The 23,532-nt window shown below is 41.1% G+C and overlaps 1 protein-coding gene across 7 annotated transcripts in view; it reads right to left on the reverse strand.

Annotated features, from left to right (window-relative positions):
• The window catches only part of JADE1 (jade family PHD finger 1), a 47,580-nt gene that overhangs the window by 18,427 nt on the left and 5,621 nt on the right, over positions 1-23,532 (reverse strand). For all 7 annotated transcript variants that reach the window (XM_063336235.1, XM_063336228.1, XM_063336231.1 and 4 more), the window contains exons 2-4: positions 17,132-17,209; positions 4,551-4,633; positions 914-1,071 (exon numbers count right to left, since the gene is read on the reverse strand). In XM_063336235.1, coding sequence (XP_063192305.1) covers positions 914-1,071; positions 4,551-4,633; positions 17,132-17,183 — 293 coding nt within the window. In that variant the 5' untranslated portion in view covers positions 17,184-17,209. The remainder of the gene's footprint in view (positions 1-913; positions 1,072-4,550; positions 4,634-17,131; positions 17,210-23,532) is intronic.

The following is a 23,532-nucleotide window of genomic DNA, read 5'->3' on the forward strand; positions in this document are numbered from 1 at the left end:
AAAAAGTGCTAACAAACATTTCTGTAGTCCTGCTACTCCAAGGTTAAAGCTCATAGATGCAGACCTAATAGAAGCAGCACAGCGTTACCCAGAATTGTTTGCTGTGTGTCAGAGCGGGCTGTTCTGGCCCCACCACCACTGGTGGGTCATTTGGTAATGCCTTATAGGCCAGCCTGGACTTACTCAAAGAGATCTAGTATGATTAAATGGCAATAATCCTTGTTCTTCTCACATTCTCCAACTCCTATCCCAACTAAGCACGCTCCTGCCCTTACAACTGTACTGTTTAATTTGAAACAGAAAACATTATCTAAGCGTAACAAACAAGGTAAGGAAAATAAGAGTTTCTTGGGTCAGAGCTAGAAAATCTCACATTAATGTATTTAGTTACATGCACATCTGGATGGTTCTTTAAACAGCTGAAATGTTGTACAACAAACAATTTCCTAAGTTAGTAAATAAAACAACCAAAAGAAAAAACATGAAACCAAAATAAATGCTGTATTTTCTCTAGCCCTTAAATCTGGCTTGTCTAACTGTTCCTTGAAGGGAACCTATGGCTTGGAACTAAGCGCACAAAGCATCAGACAAGGGCTCTCCCAGCAATGCTGAGTGAGGTCAAGTCTGGGCTTAAAAACAGACGCTATTTTTAAGGTTCTGTCATCACACTCCATCCTAATGTAATGCCAAAAATGATTCTCTGACATTCACATTCCCACACACAGGCAGAACAGGCCTGACTCTTGACCTCTCCAACCATGCAAAAAGCTGAGGCAGGTTGCTCTTCGTCTCTGAGAACCAAGACCTTTCTAGCTAGACACTGTGGAATAAAGCTGAAGAAGCCAAGGCAATGCAGACATAAGCTGCTAGCATAAACATAAGTGTATTTTGGTTACATTCCTCCAAACTATACCTGGCTACTGGTTCTGGGATGGTCCCTGGGCTAACTGGCACCTGAACTCCCTTTTCCCACTCCTGCCTCCAGGGGTCTGCCAGCACATAGTATTCATCAGGGTTCAGCTGGAAGGAGTCATGTAACTTCATGGCAGTGATCAGGTCCGTTCTGAACACCTGCAAAGAGAGTGACCGAGAGAGAAAAATAGAGACACTGACATTTGATATTTACACTCTATGATTCACAGCTTCAGGGTAACCATGGAGCACAGTGTGTAACAAGGTCACTGTATCAACAGCGAACTAACCCAGCCCACTGCAGGACAGCAGTTGAGCTTTGTGGTGGGGAAAGGGGTAGCTGAAGGTGCAAATACTGGTAGAATGACTTCCAGCTAACTCCACTGCAAGTCCTGGTGCTCCCCCTGCACTGCAGACATGATGCTAAAAGGTGTTACCCACTTTTACCTCTATTCTGGCTGCAATAAAAGCTGCAGGAGCATTGGTCTTAAAACAGCAGCATAAGGAAGACTCATTTTTGCTCCAAGGCTTTTTGTTTTTTTTAAATTATTGGAGCTCTGACTAATCCAAAGACATTCTAGAAATTCCCTGTGGTAGAAATCAAGGCGTGACTCTACCATGACCAGCCGCAAGAGGAAATTCTAAGGAGATGACTCTTTGTGCAAGTATTTAAAATAATAACCCAAAAGATCAAATAAAATAAGATCCAAACTGAAATTGTGGTGGCAGCTTCATGTTCAACACAGGTGCTTGTTATTCCATCAGCTACAGACACCTCTGCATCACAGCTGTGATTTTACTCTGTCTTTGCAAAGGCATCCACCTCTAAAATAAGCAGGTTGTTTGGCAACTTTTGGGTTAGCAGCCACAAACCAGCAGTGAAGCCATCTTCAACAAGCTACAGAATGAAATAAAAAGGGATTCACTCTTGTAGCAGGCACACTGCGGTACGGTTGTGTCGGCTTCATCCTGGTTTCCTGCTGCCTGTCAGGGCTGCGGAAAGCAAAGGGTGCTCTCCCAGGCATCGGAACTACAAGCCTGCACTTGTTTTCACATCTTCCAGCTCTCCCCACCCTGCTCTCCCTGCAAGGCTGCAGACTACAGCAACTGCACTCAGTGCTCCTCACCTCCGCAACCACCAATATTTAACTACTCAATGCCAGGTTCAAAGGAAAGAGTTAAAAAGCAACCAGGTGACAGAAAATAAGCACCACCAGGACGAGGAAAAGGTAGGTAACATCTTAAGAAAAGTTCCCCTGCAGACTCCTCTGTTTGTGGTAGACAGAGTCAGCATCCACCCACCCCATGCTGAAGAGTTACAAAGGAAAAGACAGATTATCCGGGCAGCGCCGCTACATACTGCTACGGGACAAAGTGACATGACCTCCCAGTCTTCTACCCAGTCCCAAACCAACGGTGACACTGCCTGGTTTATGTTAGCTCCAGCCAACTGTTGCAGGTGGCTGAGAAAGAACCAGATCTATAGAGAGCGCTAATTAGGCCGGCCTCCCCAGGACAGCCATTTCTGTCACACACTATTCACACACCTGAAATTCTCAACAGATTCCCTACAATTTTTTGGGAAGTATTTTAGGGAAATGGTGAACCCGATGGTTAATTATACTAGTGAGAATACTTCAAAGTGTGATTTGCCTTACCACACTGCACATCTTGAAACCTCTCCTCCCTCCCAACACACACACACTATCCCACTTCTGTCTCAGTATGTTTCCGTTTCCACTCTGGTTTTGTCATAAAAATAGAATAAGATCATGACGTTTTTCTTAACACTTGTCTTGACATGTTCAGAAAAACTGCCAACGTTAAAAAATAAAGAATATTACCATATGAAGGAAAGTGTGAATGCAGGTAATGAAATATAATTAAATGTTTTAAATAATTAAATTACAAGTCCTGTGAGGCTCCAATCAAGAAATTAAAAATAAGCCACAAAGTAAACTGGCTCACAAACTAAACAAGCACAGCTGGCCAGGTGATTCTGCGCTTTGAAGTGATTTGAATTAAAGCGGTCAAATGTCAAATTAGAAGAAGACTAAAAATATAATGTGGGATGCAAAACTTGCTCAATCCGAGAGCCAAAGTAACTTGGGCTCTCAGATAAATTTGTCACAGAACTCCCTCAAAAGCAAAGCTAACGCAGCACCTGACAGCCAAGAAACTCCTTCCCAGGCCACTGGCCCTGTGACACCATTCTTTCTGCTCTAATTTCTGATGCAATCAGACTGCCCAGAGCAAAGCGGAGCTTACAGAAGTGCTGGCTCTCAGAAGCACTGAACACTTCAAAGCTGAAGGGTGAAACCCTGGCCACGCTCAAGTCAACGGGAATTTTGCCACTGACTTCAATGAGACCAGGATTTCACCCGGCGAGTTTAGCAAGTGTCGCTCTTCTGGCAGCAAACTTATCATCGGCAGTGTGCCGTGGTGAGCAGAGACAATGCAAACGGAGAGAGGGAGGGAGAGGGGGAAAAGGCTGTGGAACAGAGCTAAAGGGAAGTGTATGAGAAGTCCATCCAGGCAGAGAAAACAAGAGAGAATAGCACAAAACTGCAAAGATTCTGACAGCAATTGCAGGGAAAGGGAGGGGAGAAAACAGAAACAGACAAAAAACAACAGCAAGATTCGTAATTATCTCAGATTATTTCTTGATAGCCTTTCACCAGGTAGTTCTCAAAACTAGGTCTAAGCAGCTATTTCTAAGGGATGTAAAAAAGATAACTAAGGAAAGCAACCCCATCACCAGCAAGAAAAAATTCACCAGGGGCCTCCACGTTCACTAAAAAAAAAAATTAAAAAATGGAAGAGTTCTTTAACTGCCAACAATCAAAACAGAAGATTGGAAAACACCAGCACTAGGTGTAGTTCACACTGAACAATGAATGGGATTCTTCTTGTGAAAACTCTTCTCTGGAACTTAGGTACACTGTCATCAGGGAGATAAATGAAGCATTTTTTTCTCAACATCAATCACTCACTAACGCATCAGAAATAGGTGCATTGGGCAAGTATGTTAAATGAAGAAATTCCATCTCCCAAAGCTAATGCTTTCTTTGCAGCCTCTACAAAGTTCGCAGCCTAGTATTTGCCTGAAGATAGGGAGATTCAGCAAGAATCTTTCCAAAGAACTGGATCGCATTTATGAGTTCCTAAGGGTTGATCCATCCTGGAAAGTTCAAAGATTGATATCTCCCTTGATAGGATTTCCTCCAAGCACTACGCAAGACAGAACTGTCAGGAAGCAGATTTCTAGTTTGACAAGCACTTTAACAAAGATCGCATACCAAGACCCAATACTAAATACGAAATAAATGCACCTAATGTAAATGTTCACCACTCACAAATCAAGCTAGAAATAAACCCTGATGCCTAAAATACTAGAAGACAGACTGTGCAGCTATGTTGAATGGGTGTCAGACTGTAACAAAATTCACAGATAGAAACTAGTGCTGGCTGTGGCTGTGCCAACACCTGAACTCCCTCATCTCCTGGCAAACAAAAAAAAGGGGGGGGGGAGGGCAAAAAGAAAATATAAATTAGAAGAAATGGATCTATTACCAGAACAGGTGTATGGCTCTGTATTCGACAGATGTAACAAAATGCAAATCAAATTCCAGAAATACCTCAGAAGGTTTTCGATCTTCATGTCTGGAACACGAAGGCCTCCGATGTCGAGATCTGGAATGCTGGGACCAGGTGGACAGACCTAGGATACAGAAACCATCATTTGCAGACACTGCTGCCATCAATCAACACAAGCCTTTGCTCCCTCTGCACACCCAAGGTGGCCAATTGTCTTCAGTGGGACTGTACGAGTAAGGCAAGCCAGAGTCAGGCTTCTCTGACAAACCTCCAAAAGACTCTTTCAAATTGAACCAGAAAGTAAAAGTTACTCAGTCGTTAAATTCTGTGATCACACTTCTGGTTTGGTTTTGTTTATAATTTTCTACTGATAAACGCATGTATTGGCTGCGCTGCACTTACTGGCCTTCTACCCAGCATTTGAAAAAAGCTACCTCATAACATGCTTCCCCCTGAGCATCAATAAACCACTTTCTGCAGATTAATAACTGACCAGGAGGTCTATTGATAGCCTGAGATGTGCTCTTTGAAGCTAATATATTGACGTCCTAAATATCTCGATCGGTTACCCAATTTTTACCAGACCAAGCCTTTTCAAAATGAACCACACTGCCATGCACACACAGTAGAGCCCACAAAACAAGCTCTTGGGCCTTCTCCTAAGCAATTCTCTCAGTGCAGTCGTGCACTTTTTGTCTGCATAATTATTCATTACATTCCAAAGAAATTATACCTTCTTGCCTTGAAACCTTTTGACAGAGTCTCTGTCAGCTTTCAGAAATATTTTAACAGGAGGAAAGGAAAAAGAGAAAGAATCTACACTCCACTGACAAGGTAGTGTGCTTTGACACCAGGGTATATTACACCTGTGCAAATCAACTAATTTTAATCCAGAAAGATTTACAGGTATGGCAGGTATTTTCCACTGACAACTGCACAGTAGTAATGAAAAAAAAAAAGGAAATAAATCCTTACGGGCTGGAGAGATGAAGTAATAAGGTCTGCATGACAGGGAAGCCAGGACCTACATGTTCAATTCTGAAGGATGAACACAGATTTTGCAACTCTGGGCATTAACTGAAGACAAACAAACCACAACCAATGCAAAGGCCTTCCTGTACTGCTCATTTCTTCACTGCCTGTGCACATAGATGCTAGGAGTAAAATAAGGCTACAGTCCATATGAGCAACGTGGCCTCAGATCAGCCAGCAGAAACCCCCTGGAGCTCAGAAAGCACTCCTCAAAACCAGATTGCATAGGATGGGGTAAGTTCTCTGTTAAAAACAAAAATCCTTTTCAAAGTGAAATGACTGTCCAAGACTTTCATTGGAAAGATATGACTGAGTAACAGGTCAGCAGAAGAATTCGTTATGTCGTAGTTTTTCAGTTAGTAATACATTAAGTAGTCAGCCCCAACAAAAACCATGCTGGAACACAGCAGTGAGTAACAGGCGTTACGCAGAACATGCATAATGGCCAAAATTGAAGTTAAGGTATGCAGCAAACAGCTAAAAATCTTCTCTTCTGAGGTAAGAGTACAGAAAAGATTATTTTAGGTGAATGTTAGTGTTTTAATATAAAATGTGGTGATTTAAAAGGCTTTTAAAAAGTCATGGGCACTTTCCCTAAGCCCCTATCTATTTTACAATTATAATTTTCTATGAAAGGGAAAAAAAAGAAAAAAAAAAAAGGAAGAAAGTGACCGACCTCCATTTACTAATATGTGTGGAAAGCCAGGCTCCCAAGATCTCTTAACTACTGTTCCATTTAAATGTTCTCTTGAAAACTGAAGAAAAAACACAAGCCACAGTCTAAACTCCTTCTGAGGATCCTATCAGCCCATACCCAAACTCAACCTAAAGAAGTCAGTGTGCAATAAGTGAAATCACTCAAAGCGTCAGATATACAGCTAAAATTCACAACAGAAAAACAGATTTTTTCCTGCAATATAACAGTATTAACATTTTAACATTCAGACAGATGTGATTTCTTTAATCAACAGCCTCACTAGAAGACGCAGACCACATAGATACCCACACAGATTAGCATTCAGTTCTGGTGGGTTCTGATATTTTCCATCGGCAAGACATTAATATCTGACCAACTCTCTGCCACTGAGATATTCAGCTGGTTACACCACTGCTCCAGCAAGTCACACACTTTGAAATTTCTAATTCATTTGTAGATCGGAGTGGTCTGGGCACTGCTGGACCTGGGGGAGGGAGCCTGCATACCAGACACGGAATTAAGAACAAGTTGGCAAAGTGGTTTGATTCTGGAGTTTCTGTGGGAGAAGAGCTGGTGAGTCTGGAGGCTTTAATGCAGCTGTTCCCAAGCAATGACTGCACCTGGCAAAATTAGAGCAGTAGCACTATGATGTACTTCTGGATCTTTACCCATGTGTTTTAATTCCGCTCTGATGACAACTTATCACAAACTGAAGACAAATAAGCAAACATACGGGCTTTTATATTTTTTTTTAATGTTAATATGAAAAGCTGGATTTCCAGGTCTCTCATGCCACAGAGAAGATACAAAGGTGAGGAGTAAAATAATCCCTACCATATCTTCCATCTCCATTTCTTTACTGTGTCACCTGCAGATGCTACATATCAAAACAGTGTCTTAAATGTGTACTTCTATTTCAGATACAGTCCAGGTACACCACGGTTAGGCCCCTGGATTAATTAACTATTCCATGCAACATGAAACATCAACTCTAAGCCCCAGAACTACAGAACCTTCATTTTAAATTATTTTTTTAAAGCGCTATACAAAGCACACAACGTGAAATTTCCATGTATAAGGGACAACTGAAACACAGCCAGCCTTCCTCAGGATATAATGAGTATTTTTTCCATGCTAACTAACTTCCTACAACAAATAAGTGAATAAATAGTTCCTTACACAGTTCTGTAACAGCCATTTCCTTGCACATAAAATTGGTAAACGCACAGTGAGAACACACCATGTTTTTAGTAAGCTACTGAAGAGACTATTGTATTTTTCTGAGCACTGTAAACTGACCTTACATAATACTAGGAGAAAAAGGTGGAAGAATTTCTTGTGGGACTGAGATTTTACTACCCACTAAGATGTGTAACTATAGCTAACAGATGACCTTTGGCAAGGCCTTCACTTCAATAGGGACAACATTTACTCCCTGAATAAACAAAACCCAACTACAAGGCACACATTCACAGATTCAAACAACCACCACCACTTAGACACAGAAGTGCAAGAAATTGAAGGAGCCAGTCAAATGATAGTAAAACAGCCAGCCCATGTCAGTATTAAATTTAACTGCTTCTGAAATCTCAGATACAGAGTTTCAACTCTGCTCCCATTAAAGTTAATGGCAAAATATCACTGCCTTCAGCAGTGCCAAGACCAGGTCACTGAATTACCCAAAGCTGCTTTCATTAATAAGCAATCCACCCACTGAGTATACCAATAAAAGTGCAGGAGGAAAATGAAGGATATTATTGGTCTTTTAAGCATCCTTTCCATATTTTCATACCTAATCCAGAAGAGGGACATCACTGAAAGAAAAAGTTCACACGCTATTACAGCAACTTCAGTGATTCATGACCTGATTTTTATGTCTAAATACATGAAGTAACAACCATTCCTGGATTATAGGGAAGAACAACCTACTGTGGTCAAAACATAGGATTTGAAACAGCTCTTCTGTATTATAAAAGTACACAAACCTAATTGAGTTATTTTAGAAATATTCTGGACACTTTTCACCAAAATTATCCTCTTGCATTAAGTATCCAAAATGACTATATTCATCAACAGTTTTCAGAATACTAGCCTTCGTCCCAAACTGGATTAGGATCACCAAGACTAGAAAAGCAATTCAAGATCAAGACAAAATTAAACCCAGTTTCGGTAAAACAACAAAAAAACACCAGGGAAGTCTGAATCACTGAGATCTGGAAGATATAAAACTTTTGTAAGATAACATTATATACCTCATGAGAGAAATGAGTTCTACAGCAGATGGAAAATTAACGAGATGTTAAGAGAGCCCATGCTACCAAAAGCCATGTGAGTAACAGTGGATATGAAAAATACACAACTCCAAAGCACAAAGCTAAACACACATACAAAACATGCATCACTATCATTGTTAGATATTAGAAACAAGACGTGTCTTATTAAGTGCCCATCCTGTTACAGGATTGTGCAAGTTAAGGATGCACAGAGTAGCCCAGTATCATCACTCCAGGAGACGCACCAAGACCATTCTGATTCTTTTACAGTTAGGATGCTTTCAGATGGCCTAGGTGTTCCGATGTTTTAAAAAGATTTTCATCACTGAGAAAAAAGGGAGGAGGATTACACTCCTACTACATGTCTCCATTTTCCCTTTGCATTTATCCACTTATAGACAAAAAAGCAAAAAGAAATCCCAAACCACTAACGAGGTGTAATTCACAGCAAGAGAGGCAAAGCTCTAACACACTACTGGTGCTGGAAAGGCAACTTCTTAAGACTCAAGTAGGAAAACTTTCTGCTCCCCATGGCTATTATATACACCTTACACTGTAAATACCGTGTTTTTGTAATACTGCTACAGGGTGTATATAACATATAGACCTCCTGATAATAAAAGAAAGCAATCAAGGAGTGTGAATCCTTTTTATGTATTTGTGAAAGACACACACTTCCCGGAAGGCAAAACATAATCAGTTTTAACTGTATCAATTTATTAAATGATGTGTCAAGATATGTTTTGATTCCAAAAAAGCCCATCAAAACAGGAAACTCCTTGGGACCAACAAAGCAATTCAAGCCCTGGGGGAATTCTACCCCACAACTAATACACTCCCCAGCATGAGCAGAAAGGGTTTAGCTATTATGTATGGTGCACAAGGCTGTTGTAAAGCCACCTGAAAGGCACCCAGCTGTGTCCCCGGAGAATGACCTGCTGCTACAGCCTCTGAACACTTCAAAGCCTCAGATCACCGTGCGGCTGAAAGCACTTCTCCCACCGTAAATACACCATTACACCAGGCAGCACAACAGAGCAAAACATCCCCGACGTGGATGTATGTCTGGCTGTCACTTCTGCTTAATGCTGGCATTTCCAGCTGTCTCTACTGTTCCTCAACTTGTTCTGAGACCAACGAGGTGCTGCTGCCAACACTCTGTCAGAAAGATCTGCAGCCTGAAGAGAAAACATAGATGCTCAGAGGCTCCCCATTTGCTGCCTGGCCCACAGCTCTCTACAGTAAGGCTTTATGTCACTTCGACATAACTCCACATGTCTAGACCCGAATTCCAGCACAAATAAAACAGAAGCAGACTATTCTAAGGGCAGTTTTCCATTCTGTTAGGTACAGAAAGAGCCGTCTGTGCAGAAGTCTTCAGGCCTTATCACAGAAAAAGCAGCATGTATGCAAACGCAACCTATGGCATCGTTTCACGCAGCCAAATTCCCCTTCTCCTGTTTCTGTTGCTGGAGGATTTGCCCATCTATCTTCCTTATCTTTATATAATAGCACATTATTATACAATAATCTCATTCAAGATCAAAACAGAAAAAGCAATGGCCTTTTTTCTCTTGTCAAGACCGATCCTACTCAAAATTTAAGTGTCCTTGGACAAGTACCCAGTTGCAGCTGCTAAGCAATGCACGGATCCACACGGTCTCTGCAGCGCTTTACCACAACTGCACGACTGCTCAGTATCTGATATGCAGAATGAACAGCCCCTGCAGCTCCCCACCACATCCCTTCAATCCTACGATCCCTTTTCTCAGTAGCACAACCTTGAGTTTTAGAATCTCAAAGAACACACACACAGGCACACGTCACGCTTCTAGTGGTGAGGAATTCCTAGACCCCATCCTGTTTTTTATCACAAGACCCAAGTGCCACTCTAGGTCCCTAGCCCAAGGCTTCCCACTGCAGCAATGTTCTACTGTAACAGCATACAAAGTTTTAGCACAAGTTTAATACAGGTTGTGGAAGCCAACGGGAGCAGCTCCCCAGCTAGCATTCATAGGTTGACAACATGATATTGTAAGGCCTTAAAACTCCAGTGCTCCAGTGGAGTTAGGTGTACTCCACGTTAGCAGTCTTGTAAAGAAAAATGTGCCTCTCCAAAAACGACAGTGATGATTATGTGATGTCCCTTCTTCACACGCAATACCCCATCAGCCCAGGTAAGTCTTCCAAATCACTCTTCCAGAGTGCTCAAAAGCGTACCAATTTCACCAAAAGTCCCCCTGCCCCAGTGAGCCAACCCTTCAGGTAAGACACTAGCTCTGACCACTTGTCGTCATTCCAAATGCCACAACCCTTCTTCAAAAGTGATCGCTAAACTTGCAGCTTCGCCCAAATCCCAGCACTGTAACTACATCACACTCTGGTGTTTCATCACCATCCCTCACCTACCAGCCAGTTCAACTGAAAACCGAAAAACGTTCTTAATTTCCTTTTCCTAAAACGCTGCGGAGCGCTAGGCACACCGCTAAGGAATTGCCACATTTCAGGCCAGCAGTGGCTGCAATTCTGCAGTAAATGACGTATAGACCACAGGTTATGTACTCGGCAACCTTTGCGAAGGCAACTCTGGGATCCATCTCAAACACAACGGGAACCCACTGGGATGAAAAGCCCTTTCTAAACCCCATCATTCGGTCAGAGCAATGGATATTAGCAAAATATATTTAACTTTAAAATAACATTTGTTTAGCAATGATAGAATAAGGGGCCATCTAAATTACAGAACTATATTCCATAATCCATAAGTATTAAATCTTTCATTTCTCAGAACAGATGTGAAGCCTTGTAAATCTTGCAAGTATTTTTCACCTGCAAGTGTCTTCAGTTCTTCTCTCAGACACTCTGCATGTAGGAGTATGATGAACTGATAACCCCTCCAAGAATAAATGAAGAGGCATCGTGGGAGAGCAAGTAAAGTGTGAAGAAAATCATGCTTTGAATTCCTTGCTCATGGAAAACAGTGACCAAACTTCTCTTCGACATCAAGGAGGGCCTGGATTTCACCCAAGCTCCCCACAATACAACTGTCTGAGCTTCAGCTCTTGTTTCAAACACAATCTGTCCACGTGTCCAAGCAATTTGTGCAAAAGGAATGCCCTGAAGCTATAAATGGAAACTACTCCACCGCACAACTTCATCTCACCAGGAAACGAAGCACATGGAATATTCAGCACAAAACACCTTTACAGATTTACAGACCAATGAGGCTAAGAAGTCAGGTCAAACACTGAGGAGGAAAGATAAAATGCCTTCAGTATCTAACATTTAACTGGACTAAGACCATAGAATCTTCATGGTTGGAAAGGACCTTTGAGATCATTGAGTCCAACCAAACAACCTACAACCTCTGCCACTAGAGCATGCCCTGAAGTGCCCCATCTAGACCTTTCTTAAACACCTCTAGGGATGGTGACTCAACCACCTTCCCTGGGCAGGCTGTTCCAGTGCCTGACCACCCTTTCAGTAAAGTAATTCCTCCTAATACCTAATCTAAACCTCCCCTGCCACAACTTCAGACCGTTTCCTCTGGTCCTGTCATTATTCACTTGGGAGAAGAGGCCAACACCCACCTCTCTGCAACCTCCTTTCAGGCAGTTGTAGAGGGCAGTGAGGTCTCCCCTCAGCCTCCTCTTCTCCAAGCTAAACATGCCCAGCTCCCTCAGCCTCTCCTCGTATGACCTGGGCTCCAGAGCCCTCACCAGCCTGGTAGCTCTCCTCTGGACACGCTCCAGCACCTCAATGTCCCTCTTGTACAGCGGGGCCCAGAACTGAACACAGTACTCGAGGTGAGGCCTCACCAGTGCCGAGTACAGAGGCGCGATCACTTCCCTGCTCCTGCTGGCCACGCTATTCCTGATACAAGCCAGAATGCTGTTGGCCTTCTTGGCCACCTGGGCACACTGCTGGCTCATGTTAAGCTGGCCGTCCACCAGCACCCCCAGGTCCTTTACTGCCGGGCAGCTTTCCAGACACTCTTCCCCAAGCCTGTAGTGTTGCTTGGGGTTGCTGTGACCGAAATGCAGGACCTGGCACTTGGCCTTCTTAAACCTCATACAGTTGGCCTTGGCCCATCGATCCAGCCTGTCCAGGTCCCTCTGTAGAGCCTTCCTACCCTCAAGCAGATCAACACTCCCACCTAGTTTGGTGTCATCTGCAAACTTACTGAGGGTGCACTCAATCCCCTCATCCAGATCAGTGATAAAGATATTAAACAAATCCGGCCCCAAAACTGAGCCCTGAGGGACACCACTAGTGACTGCCCACCAAGAGGGTTTCACCCCATTAATCACAACTCTCTGGGCACAGCCATCCAGCCAGTTTTTAACCCAGCGAAGAGTACACTTGTCTATGCCATGATTCACCAGCTTCTCCAGCAGAATGCTGTGGGGGATGGTGTCAAAGGCCTTACCAAAGTCCAGAAAGACAACGTCCACAGCCTTCCCCGCATCCAGAAGGCGGGTCACATGGTCATAGAAAGAGATCAGGTTGGTTAAGCATGAAAGACAGAACGGCTTCAGTATCTAACACTTAATTAGAGTGAGACCTGGAATCATAAAGAGGAGGAGCTTTATGCAATGGAGGAGCAAGCTGAAATACAACGTAACAAAAATTGGTTAAAAAATACCAAAGCCCTAGCCAGCCATGCAGATAACAAGGACGTAATTGAGTATGAGGTAAACATCACTAATTTACTTAATACAGGTTTTGAAAAAGATGGCATGTACATCACAAGGCTTTTAGGACGGGCCTGGCTAATATTAGTGTCTATTATAGCTGCTGTAACACATTATCTGGAAAGCAACAGAGAGTAACAAGCTGCCAGATGACAAAAAAAAGGATTATTTTGAGGTGCCAATAATCTTAAACCCTTCCCCAAGCCTCTCCCAAGACCATTCCTCTCTATTTCGACAAAAGTTCAAAATCCAGAACTATGCCTGCAGCCATTTTTCATTCAATTATATTTCATGGATAAAACGTTCAAAAGTGACCTATAACTTCAGAAAACAAAATCTCTGAGAACACACTCAGATATTCAGGGACGAATTGCAGAACCGCTGTGCACAACTTTCCCTGGCACCTCTTGCTCAGTGCTTCAAATATGCTATTTTGGCCTCTGTCTAAATGAGGATTTAGAACTCTGATTTTAAGGGGACATACCTCAAGGATTTTCAGTAGTTAGGTTGAAGGACATAAACACTTTTGAGGGCTTGAAGTCTGCACTTAGCTTTTGAGAAAGAATCAAGTCAGAGGGCAAAAAAGAAGTGATGAGAAAAGCAAAGGTTCTGTCTTTAAGCTGTAAGGCTTTAAAATACTGCAAATAATACATAGCCACCCACACTAAAATATATTACTTAAGTCAGTAAATACATGTACTTACTCTAGGACTGCAGCCATGTTGTTAAGCGTTCTTCTCTTCTGTATTTCACCCCTAAATGAAAACGATTCTCCCTTCTTTCATCTCACAAAAGCAGAGAACCTTCTTCTTTCTCTGAAGGACTACAGATGCTTCTACCTTCAGTATAATACATTTTTAGTGCTTGGCGCATGAGTTTTGTTTTTCTATCACCTTGTGACTACCAAGGAAACTGATTCAGTTCAGTGATCTAACGGAAAACAATCTTTGTATGTTCATTTATTTTTTCAGATAAGTTCCATTATTAGTAGCACCATTATTACTACCTTACAAATATTCAGGTTCCTGAGTTCAATAAAACAAACTGTGTATTTCTTCATGCCAAAATATGTTCCAGGTGGCACTAGTTTATACGCTGGAGTCTACCCCAGACAAGTATCATCATTCAAATTACTCCAACAACACTTACCCAGTGACACTCCTGATGAATCTGAGACGCTTGATCACACACGCTACTAAGGCACAGTATGAAAACTCAACTTCAGAACAGGAGAAACCCAACAGCTGGAGGCCAAATCCCCACCTTGGGGGATGAGGGAGAGCAGTACTGAGCTCCAAGCTGAAGGACTATCGACTTCAGCATGATGGGAATGCAAGAAGCACACTGGAGGGTCAAGAGGTGCCACTGACTGAAGGGAAGCAGATGTTTGGCAATAGGATTCCAACTAAGTGTTGATTAAAATTTCAACTTTTCAATTACAAGACGCCTGTTTGAAGTGCTTAGAATGGTCTATTTAATTGTTTTCTGCCTCTGGAAACTCTGAGAAGGGAAAATAACTAGTGAAAAACTTAAAGCCTTCAACACAAGAGCCCAGAAATTCACAGAAATCTTTACCTTTTACTTTTTTAGGCAACAAAATTGGATTACCCTTCTAACACTAGTAGCAGCACAATGAATCAGAGACACTATTGACAAAGTAATAATACAGAAATTAACACAGTGAGAGTAATCAGTAGTTCTACTGAAGACAAGAAGAGATTAAATGAAGGTGAAACCTGTAAGGGGAGACCCTTGACATTCAAACATAGTTGCAAGGAACTGCTGGTATCTCCTGTAACAGGAAAAGTGGAGAGAAAGGGCCCGAGCGTCAGACATAGTTCTCAGGGAAGCGTGAATGACAAAAAGCCTTAGAGATGCTGACCCTACATCAAATGTTATCTCAGCTTCTGATTATTAACCCTTCATCTGTTTGAACATGTGTATATAAGAGGATGAATACACACGAACCTGTATCTGAATTTGCCCAGTAACTTCACAAGGGGAAAAAAACCTAATCAAGTTAAGAAAAAAAAAACGTGTGAAGAACAGGAAAGTGGTGTGTATTTCAAACAATACTTGAAAACACTTTTAAAATTTCACTGCCTTTTGCCATGTAATCTATTTAACACGTCGTTATTCATATTAATTAGGTTTTTAAATCGAGAGATCATAAAAGGGCAAGGGCTTGTTTTTCTTTTCCTAACTCATTTTCTTAGATCTTGATCTATGGAACAGATGAAAATACAGCTTTTTGGAATACGTAATTCAGTAAGTCAACAGCTCTATTCCAGATAGTTATATATCAAATGACATTACAAACAAGCATTATAATCAGCAACAGATCAGTCAACTGTGTCTATTTCAGAACTTCAATTCCAAGATTATCTGCTTCATATTTTATTAGGTAAAGCCTGTAACACAAGGCACATAAAGGGATCAAAGAGTAAAAAAAAAAAAAAAAAACAGATAAGAGAGTGAAAACAAGCACTATTATCAAAATGAAACGCTATTATATAAAGCTGCTAGGGAATGAAAAGATGGCAAAGCAAAATTCTAATGAAAGACACCACATTTGCTGCTACTTGTCTATTTTACAAGTAAAAACACATCTTTGTTTTGGGGAAGTACACGTCACCTTTGAGGAAATGCACCAGCTTCAATTTTAATAACTCCACATAAACTTCTAATCAAGAAAAAAACAGGTCCAATTCTGGAGTTTTTTTGTTCCAAAATCCCCCAACTGCAGGTCGTTCTCCAAAACCAAGCCAAATCCCACACCTCTTTAATAGATTTTACTCAGTCCTTATTTGGACACACTCCTGATCACCTTGCTAGTTCTCACCTCCTCCAATCCTTTTACTACTCCTTCATTTTAGCAATAGTTTGCTGAAGGTTGTTTTAAGGCGCAGATTTGGCCGTACCTGAGCAGACTCCCGTGAAGCACGAACACACCCAAGAAACGCATGCAGGTGAAGCAGTCGCCTGTGCAGGGCCCACAGCGCAGCACAGGGCTATGTTCTCGGAGTAAAGCTTTCAGAAGCACCTAGGAAACCTCCCTGATCATTTTCGGTTACATTTCAGACTGAAGTCTCAGAAAAGACTTCCAATTTGAAGATGTGCACCCAGATAGATCAAATTAAAAGCAGGAAAATCTCTCTGACAACTAGCTAAGCTGCACTATTGTCAAGTACACTCAACTTGCTTGCTTGGGCAAACAGAACACCTTGGCATGTTTCCCAAACTGCCATTTTACCCCCACCACACCCCCCTTCTTTTTTTTTTCCTGCTTAAATGAAAGATTATCAATCCCCGGAATCCAAACACAAGAGATATATATACACCATACAGAGCTCAGTGTCAGTTATATTAGTACAGAAACAGTTACAACAAAATAAATACATTCTGTATCCAAATTACTGATTTACTGAATTCAAATTCTTGAAAGTTATCCCTCAAATGAGATCATCTTCAAACGAAGTAAGGAACAACTTTTATGCTCCATTAATCTTCTCTGCTTAAGTTTGAAGCAATATACCTTCCCACTGCATAACAGAGTACTAGAACAGTAAAATAAATTTAAAATCCTAATGAAAACTTTGGTTAAATACTGAGCTGTGGACAACGCTAGCAGATGTCTCCATCCAAGTTCTGTCCTTGTAATGGTAAGTTATGCTGCTTGCAAAGATTTTAAAGATGACGACCAACTTTTTCTCTTATCTTATTAACTAACACTGTATAGCCAAGACAGTGCAGGGATCCTGAATCTACCTGTGCTCAGAATGACTGAGTTCAAAATCAGATCCTTGTAATACACATTTCTACCAGTCCATCCAATATGCAAAATGCCTCTGGTCACATAAAACACTGCATTAAAATGTATTTTCAAACTCATAACCTACTGCACTCTCCAACAAAGGAGCACTTACTGCCATTGTCATCAGAATCCTCACTGCTGCTAGGAAGCCGACGTCGTTTCATGATCTCCACGGGAAACAGCAGGCAGCCTGCAAAGCAATGAGACAGCACTTACTTAACCCAAGATAATAATACACAGTCATCAAGTTGTGTTTCTGATGGCATTCGAGGATTTACAGCACACAAAGGAAAACAAACAACTTTAAACAGCATCTGAAATATGAACAGTGAATATCTCAAGGACGCTTAATTAGGCAGTCATCATAGGAGCAGGTGAACAAAACTGGAGAGCATCAGTGACAACCCCACAGATGCTTTCACCCCAAAACAAAAACATAGTTTGTTCTGAGAGGTCTTAAAACCCACTAAATATCTACAGTCAATGTGCTTAACTTCCCCTGCCCATTCTGACACTAGATTTGCAATACAATAACATTTTTCCTGCTTGTGTAAATATTTGCTTTGGCTAAGATGTTTCTGGAACCATTTTATTCCTGTTTAAAGTGCCAGATTTACAAAATAATACCCTGCAAGACACCACCCTCGAAGGTGAGAGTTACATCCTCCTGCAGGCACATTTCTCGCGCCATGCCTAATACTAACTGTTCTTCAGGAATCAGACCACTAATTGATTACACAGAAGCTCCTCCAAACAGCCACACTTGAGCAATATTGAGTTCAACCGCACACGAACCAGTGATGTAAAGGCAAAAGGTTCTGTATCTTTTTAACTGCTATTCACAGGGCATTGGGATTTTCGCATGTATTCTCTGTGGAATGAAACCAAATTCAGAAAAATTAAGGAAGCTGTAAATAGCTAGTCAGCACTTACATGGAAAAAGCTATGAAAAAGTGTAAGTTGAAGAGCAGAAAAAACATGACAAGACAAGTGCAGAAAGGCATATCCACCGTAAGTTAAACTGACAAGGCCTCTAGATGCACATCAAATCCCCTGAGTCTTTGCTTACCACGTATCAATCGTGATATCAACAAGGTCTGGGTGTTCTGCTGGCAGCAAAGCCCTCTTACATACCTCTAGGGTGTGGATTTCGAAATCAGACGCCAAAATACTTTTTTGCTTCTAGGTCAGTGCAGAAAATCCAATCTCCTCATTTTCATGTGAGTTAGGATTTCCTAGATACCCTTCAGCAAAACTCTTTTCATTGACCCTTCAGTATACAGTTAACAACTTCAACTTTGTTCACTGAGAACACCTCATTGTAGTAAACTCAATAATGCTTTCAACTTTTATAAGACTAATTCCCCAAATAAGGAAACCCAAAGAGTCTAATCAAAGCCTGGCACTATTTCCAAAAAAAGCACAAAAGTATCTTCCCTTCCAAAAGTGATTCATGTAAACAGAAATGAGCATTTTGGGGGAGAATTCATTTTATCATCACTAGCAAATCACAACCAACTCAACCTGAGACTATTTTACGCTTACAGGGAACTTAACATAAAGAGCCTGAGCATTGCAAGACTGCCTCCTTTTTCATATTATACATGCAAACAGAGGTGGAGGGAAGCCTCCCTCCTATGGAGTGACTACACACTGGGATTTAATACGGCTGTCTTAGAAACGTGTAACAGTTCAGAGATGCAAACTTTGCTCACTAAAGAGAAACTGGATGGTTCACTTCACCAAGACCTTTTGTCACCACTTCATAGCATAGAAGTTCACATACAATGTCTGATGCCAGAGAATCAAGAATCATAAATAACAACCTCTTACAGTGCTAGAAGAATTCTCTTTGAAGCAGAGCACAACTTTGTGTGTACGGCGGACGGAAATGCTGCCAACGAATAAATACACAGACCAGCCTGGATCATCAAAATCATCTGAATACAGAGCTGGTAGAAACGTGGTAGATTCAGAGCCAAGTTCTGATATAGTCACTTATAAAGACAGAGAGCCAACATTCAGATCCAAAATGGGCTAAGAAAACTGAAAAAACAATTAGCTGCTACAAGGCCAAAACCAGAGGGATACATATCTCCTCTGTAAGGTATTTTTTCTAGTAGTTTACATACTCTTCCTGCAATCAAAAGAAATATTAACAATATCAACGTAAAAGAACATACCTAATTAGAATGGAAATACCTCCCATAAACAAAGTAAAGAGAATATGGAAGAAAATAAAGAAAAATTAAGTTATCTCAGAAACCTAACTTGTATATTCCTGGTCAAAATCCTCAATTCTTGGTTCATTCCCACATGGTCTGAAAAGGACTATGCATTGCAAAGCAAAAAAACATTACACATATATATATATACTGAGACCCGCTCATGAGCTTGTGAAAAACAAGAAAATTCAAAATTCTGATCCTCCACATCTTTTTGGATAAGTGTATTTTGAGCTCATCATAAGGAAAGGCCAGGAAGCTTCTCCTTCCTAGCACGTCTTTAAAAAACAAACTAAACATCTTTTTTTGTTGTTGTAGTTTGAAGGAGAGAGCAATATTCACACCTCCCAATTCAAGCACTCTCCACAGTTCTTCAGAAAATAAGAGAAGCTGGAACAGCAGCCACTTTCCTGGAGTACAGAGCATTAGGTAAGGCAACTGATTTCCTTGTCTACTCTAGTTGGGCTTCTGAAATTGGCCACATTGAAAAGCCTGTGTTCTCAAAAGTAACTTTACAATAAATATGCCATTTGATGAAGCTTCTGTGAGATTTCTTTATAGATGCATGTGGGGAAAAAAAAAAAAAAGAAACAAAAAAGACTTAAAATCCAGCAATGTCATTTTCCCATCTTTGAACCTAACCTGAGCTTACAGGGAGCTAAATCACATATGGAAAAGCAGCATTTGGCTTCAAGAGCAAGTCTCAAACCTCCTAAGATTAACCTCCTAGAATTTTTGTCATTAGAAGTAATAAAACAGCTTTTTTCAACTTCTAAAATTATTTTAAACTGTTCTCACCAGATGTTCCACATCCACATATCCACAGTTCAGTCTAGAGATAACACTAGAACAACCACTAAGAATTACAACCCCACAGATTGAAATGCTGCTGCTCTTAAGGGAATCACTGTGCCTCTGCCTCAAAGACTATCGGTTCTATCAGGTGATGATGACCTCAAAGCCACACAAGAACCGCATTAAAAACAAACACAGATTATGGATGGTGATGGTTAGGTGCAGATTGAAGGTGCAGGCTTTCCCTGTTCAACCACAGACATACACATTTTCCCAGCATGTTTAGGGAATACTGTGAATTCAAGGAACCCTTTTTTTTAATCTTCAAGAAAAAAAAACAAACCAAAACAAAACCAACCAAATCATAGTAACTCGTTCCTCATGGGACACCCTTAACTAAAAATACAGAGGTATTTTTATACTGAAAAAGGCAGAATAGAAAAACTATGAAACTTATCAGTAAAATTACTTATCTCATTCTCTTGCCTTTCCTAATCTGAGATTTGAGTGCTAGCAATATTACTTGTCTTTGAAGTTCTCACTCTTCGCAGTCACGAAAATGCTGGTGTTTTTCACTTAACTTTATTCTGACATACACTTAATATACTCAGGTGCATATACAATGTACCTGATCCAACTCTGATCTCATTAAAACATACTCTGAAACTGAAGTAGGTCTGCCAGTTTCAATGGGTCAGAAGTAAAGGCAGGTTCATTATGACTGACTGTACCCTGGCTAGTTTTATGGTACAAATTGGCTACTATCACTACGCCTGTAAGCAAAGAGAATTCACATGTAAGCACAAAAAGGATGAAAAATTTAAGCCAAACATTAAGATTCATACCAATATTAAGTAAAAACGATGCACTCAGCCTGCAACACTTGCAGGACAGGAAGAAACCACCCAGGTTACTGAGCTCAATTCCCCACAACTGCCTGCAACCCCTAATTGCTGCTTAGTCCTGAAGTTTCCACAAAACATTCACTGCGCCCACACATGCCACAGAAAAACTTCCCAACCCCCTCCGCAAAATGAAGCTTCCCTGAAGCAAGGCCAACCGAACAGTGCCCTTGAACCCCGAATGTTGTCACAAACATTTCTACAGCTGTTTGTCCCAAATTCTTACACTGGCCCCAAAAGCCCACATACTGCTCGCCTGCAGAGTAAACCCAACACTTGAAAAGGTACGACAGAGTCCAGGAGCCCTAATGTAACAAAGGCTGCTGCATCACCAAGCCAAACATTCTCTGACTTTTCAGTGACGTGTAAATTCCTAATAACCCACCAACTCCTGTGTATCGTTTCAGTTTCATTTCCTTGAAAAGTGTTTGTTTCTTCTTATTAAAACCATGCTTTCAGAAATCAGACAGACCAACACACAGCATGCTCGTAGTTATTTCTCCTCAAGACTTTATTATACCCATTTATTGGGGGGCTCAGGCAAACGCCAGCCTTCAACCAAACACAGCTTCATAGAAACAGCCACGACTCCGCTGGCAACGTTACCCCATTTCCAAGGGTGGACAAAACATCTAAGAGCACTTCGCGCAATCACACCACCGCAATAAATGGCATAGGTGGGGCAGAGGCCCTGACTCTGTAGCCACCAAGGACCCTCAGATGAGCCAGCCACAGCAGGTCAGTACTGGCAAGGCTGGCAGAGCTTGCAACGCGCTCTGCTGCACTGCTCCAGAGGATGAAGGCGTTTGCGCTTTTCCTGAGACACCTCACCAGTGGCTTTTCCATCCTCTTCCATCATGCTAGGTCTGAAAGCTAAGCCCTGGGTTTTATTCATTGATTAAGTACAAACTTCAAACGTACAAATGTGACTCTGGATTTACCTGGTACAATTGCTCAGATCGTTTTTAAAGGCGAGATTACAACGCCTGAAACGTTTCTTCTGGCTACTGTATTTCGGAGAGAGTGCTAAGCCTTTTTCAAAACACTTGTAAAATCCTATGCAAATGAAATGACCAGATGATAATCCTATCTAATCAATGTCAGTCCACAAAACAACATCTGGATTTACATATCCTTCTGGAGGTGAGCAACAAACATCTAACTCTACACAAATAACTAGAGACAGTTAGAAATATGTACATTTCTGCCTACTTCCCAGTATTTGCTGGCAGATGCAGTGCAATGGGTTAAAATTAGCAAATTCACTATTTTTACCAGTATGCATTATCATGCTCCTCCGTTCTTAGCTCGGCAAGAGATTAATTTAAAAGAACCAACAAAATCCAAAAACCACACTGGACAGCAATGCCAAGATCTGTCCTTTTACTTTTTTTCTCCCACACTGAAGTCCCAGGAGTTGCACAGATAAGAGTCAAAAAAATCCAAATCCTTTTTCCTAGCTTCCTCAGAGTAGAAATCCAGACATCACCCCATAAAACTGGCAGGGCAGCGTGCACACATGTACACCCACGTGCAACGCACCACAGAACTTTTTATGCTACTACAGCACAGTTAAGAACACCGTACACTTTTTCACTCAGTTTGACCCCAAGTAGAGCGATGATCAAAGAGAAAGATGTAAAGTGTGTCAGTCTTTGTTATGCAAATAGCTAAACAGAACAAGATTTTTAAAATAATTATACATGAGAAAATCTACATCCTCAGGTCAAAGGTTTTACATAGCACAATTCTTACTAAAGTATTTTTAAGGGCTGTATACACCTCTGGGTAAAAAGAGTGTATAATTCAAACTCTGACAGACAATTAACTGTAACCATGTTAACGGGTGTCACTGTAATAAACTGCAGTGAACAGCTGCAGAGACAGAATGGGAAGAAAGCAGAATTACGACAGATGCACACCCTGAAGACAAACTGAAAAACTGGCTTTTCCTGAAAGTAACCCACTAACTGCGATGAAACTAAGACCCCATTATATTTAGTACACAAGAAATCACTTCAAAACACTTAATTGTACAAATGGAAGTAAAGCGTGACATAATCTTAACAAAATGAAGACTAGATGAAGACATTTGGCTTCTACTACTGCATACTTTTTAAACAGCTTCTGACACCACCCCAGTCTTCACCAACCAACACCTGACATAGCAAGAAAAAACAACTCTTTTTTTACTTCTATGCCCAGTCCAAAAAAATAATAAAAAAAATGGAACTACATCAGAAATAAGTTACACTATTAAAATCCACCTAAAACTTTCTAATTTCTCTTCATCAGCTATGAAAGCTTCAATAGCAACATTTTATAGTCACGAAGATACAAGAAGAGTTCTTAAATTATATACTATAGTATTATCTAGCCCAGTGCACAGTACAAAAAAAGCCACAGACCTTAAATTTGGAGAAAAAATCCTCCAAGTCTCATGAAACAAAAAAGTATGTTCCAAGGGCCAAGAGCGTTCTCCACAAGGAATATTTCTACTGACTTCAGCACGCCTATTCAAGATTTCACAAGGAAAGGCAGAAGCACAATTTGGACCTACCAGCCCTACACTTCTCAGCAATCCACATGCT

This window comes from Chroicocephalus ridibundus, chromosome 5 (genome assembly GCF_963924245.1).
Source record: "Chroicocephalus ridibundus chromosome 5, bChrRid1.1, whole genome shotgun sequence".
Lineage (NCBI taxonomy): Eukaryota > Metazoa > Chordata > Aves > Charadriiformes > Laridae > Chroicocephalus > Chroicocephalus ridibundus.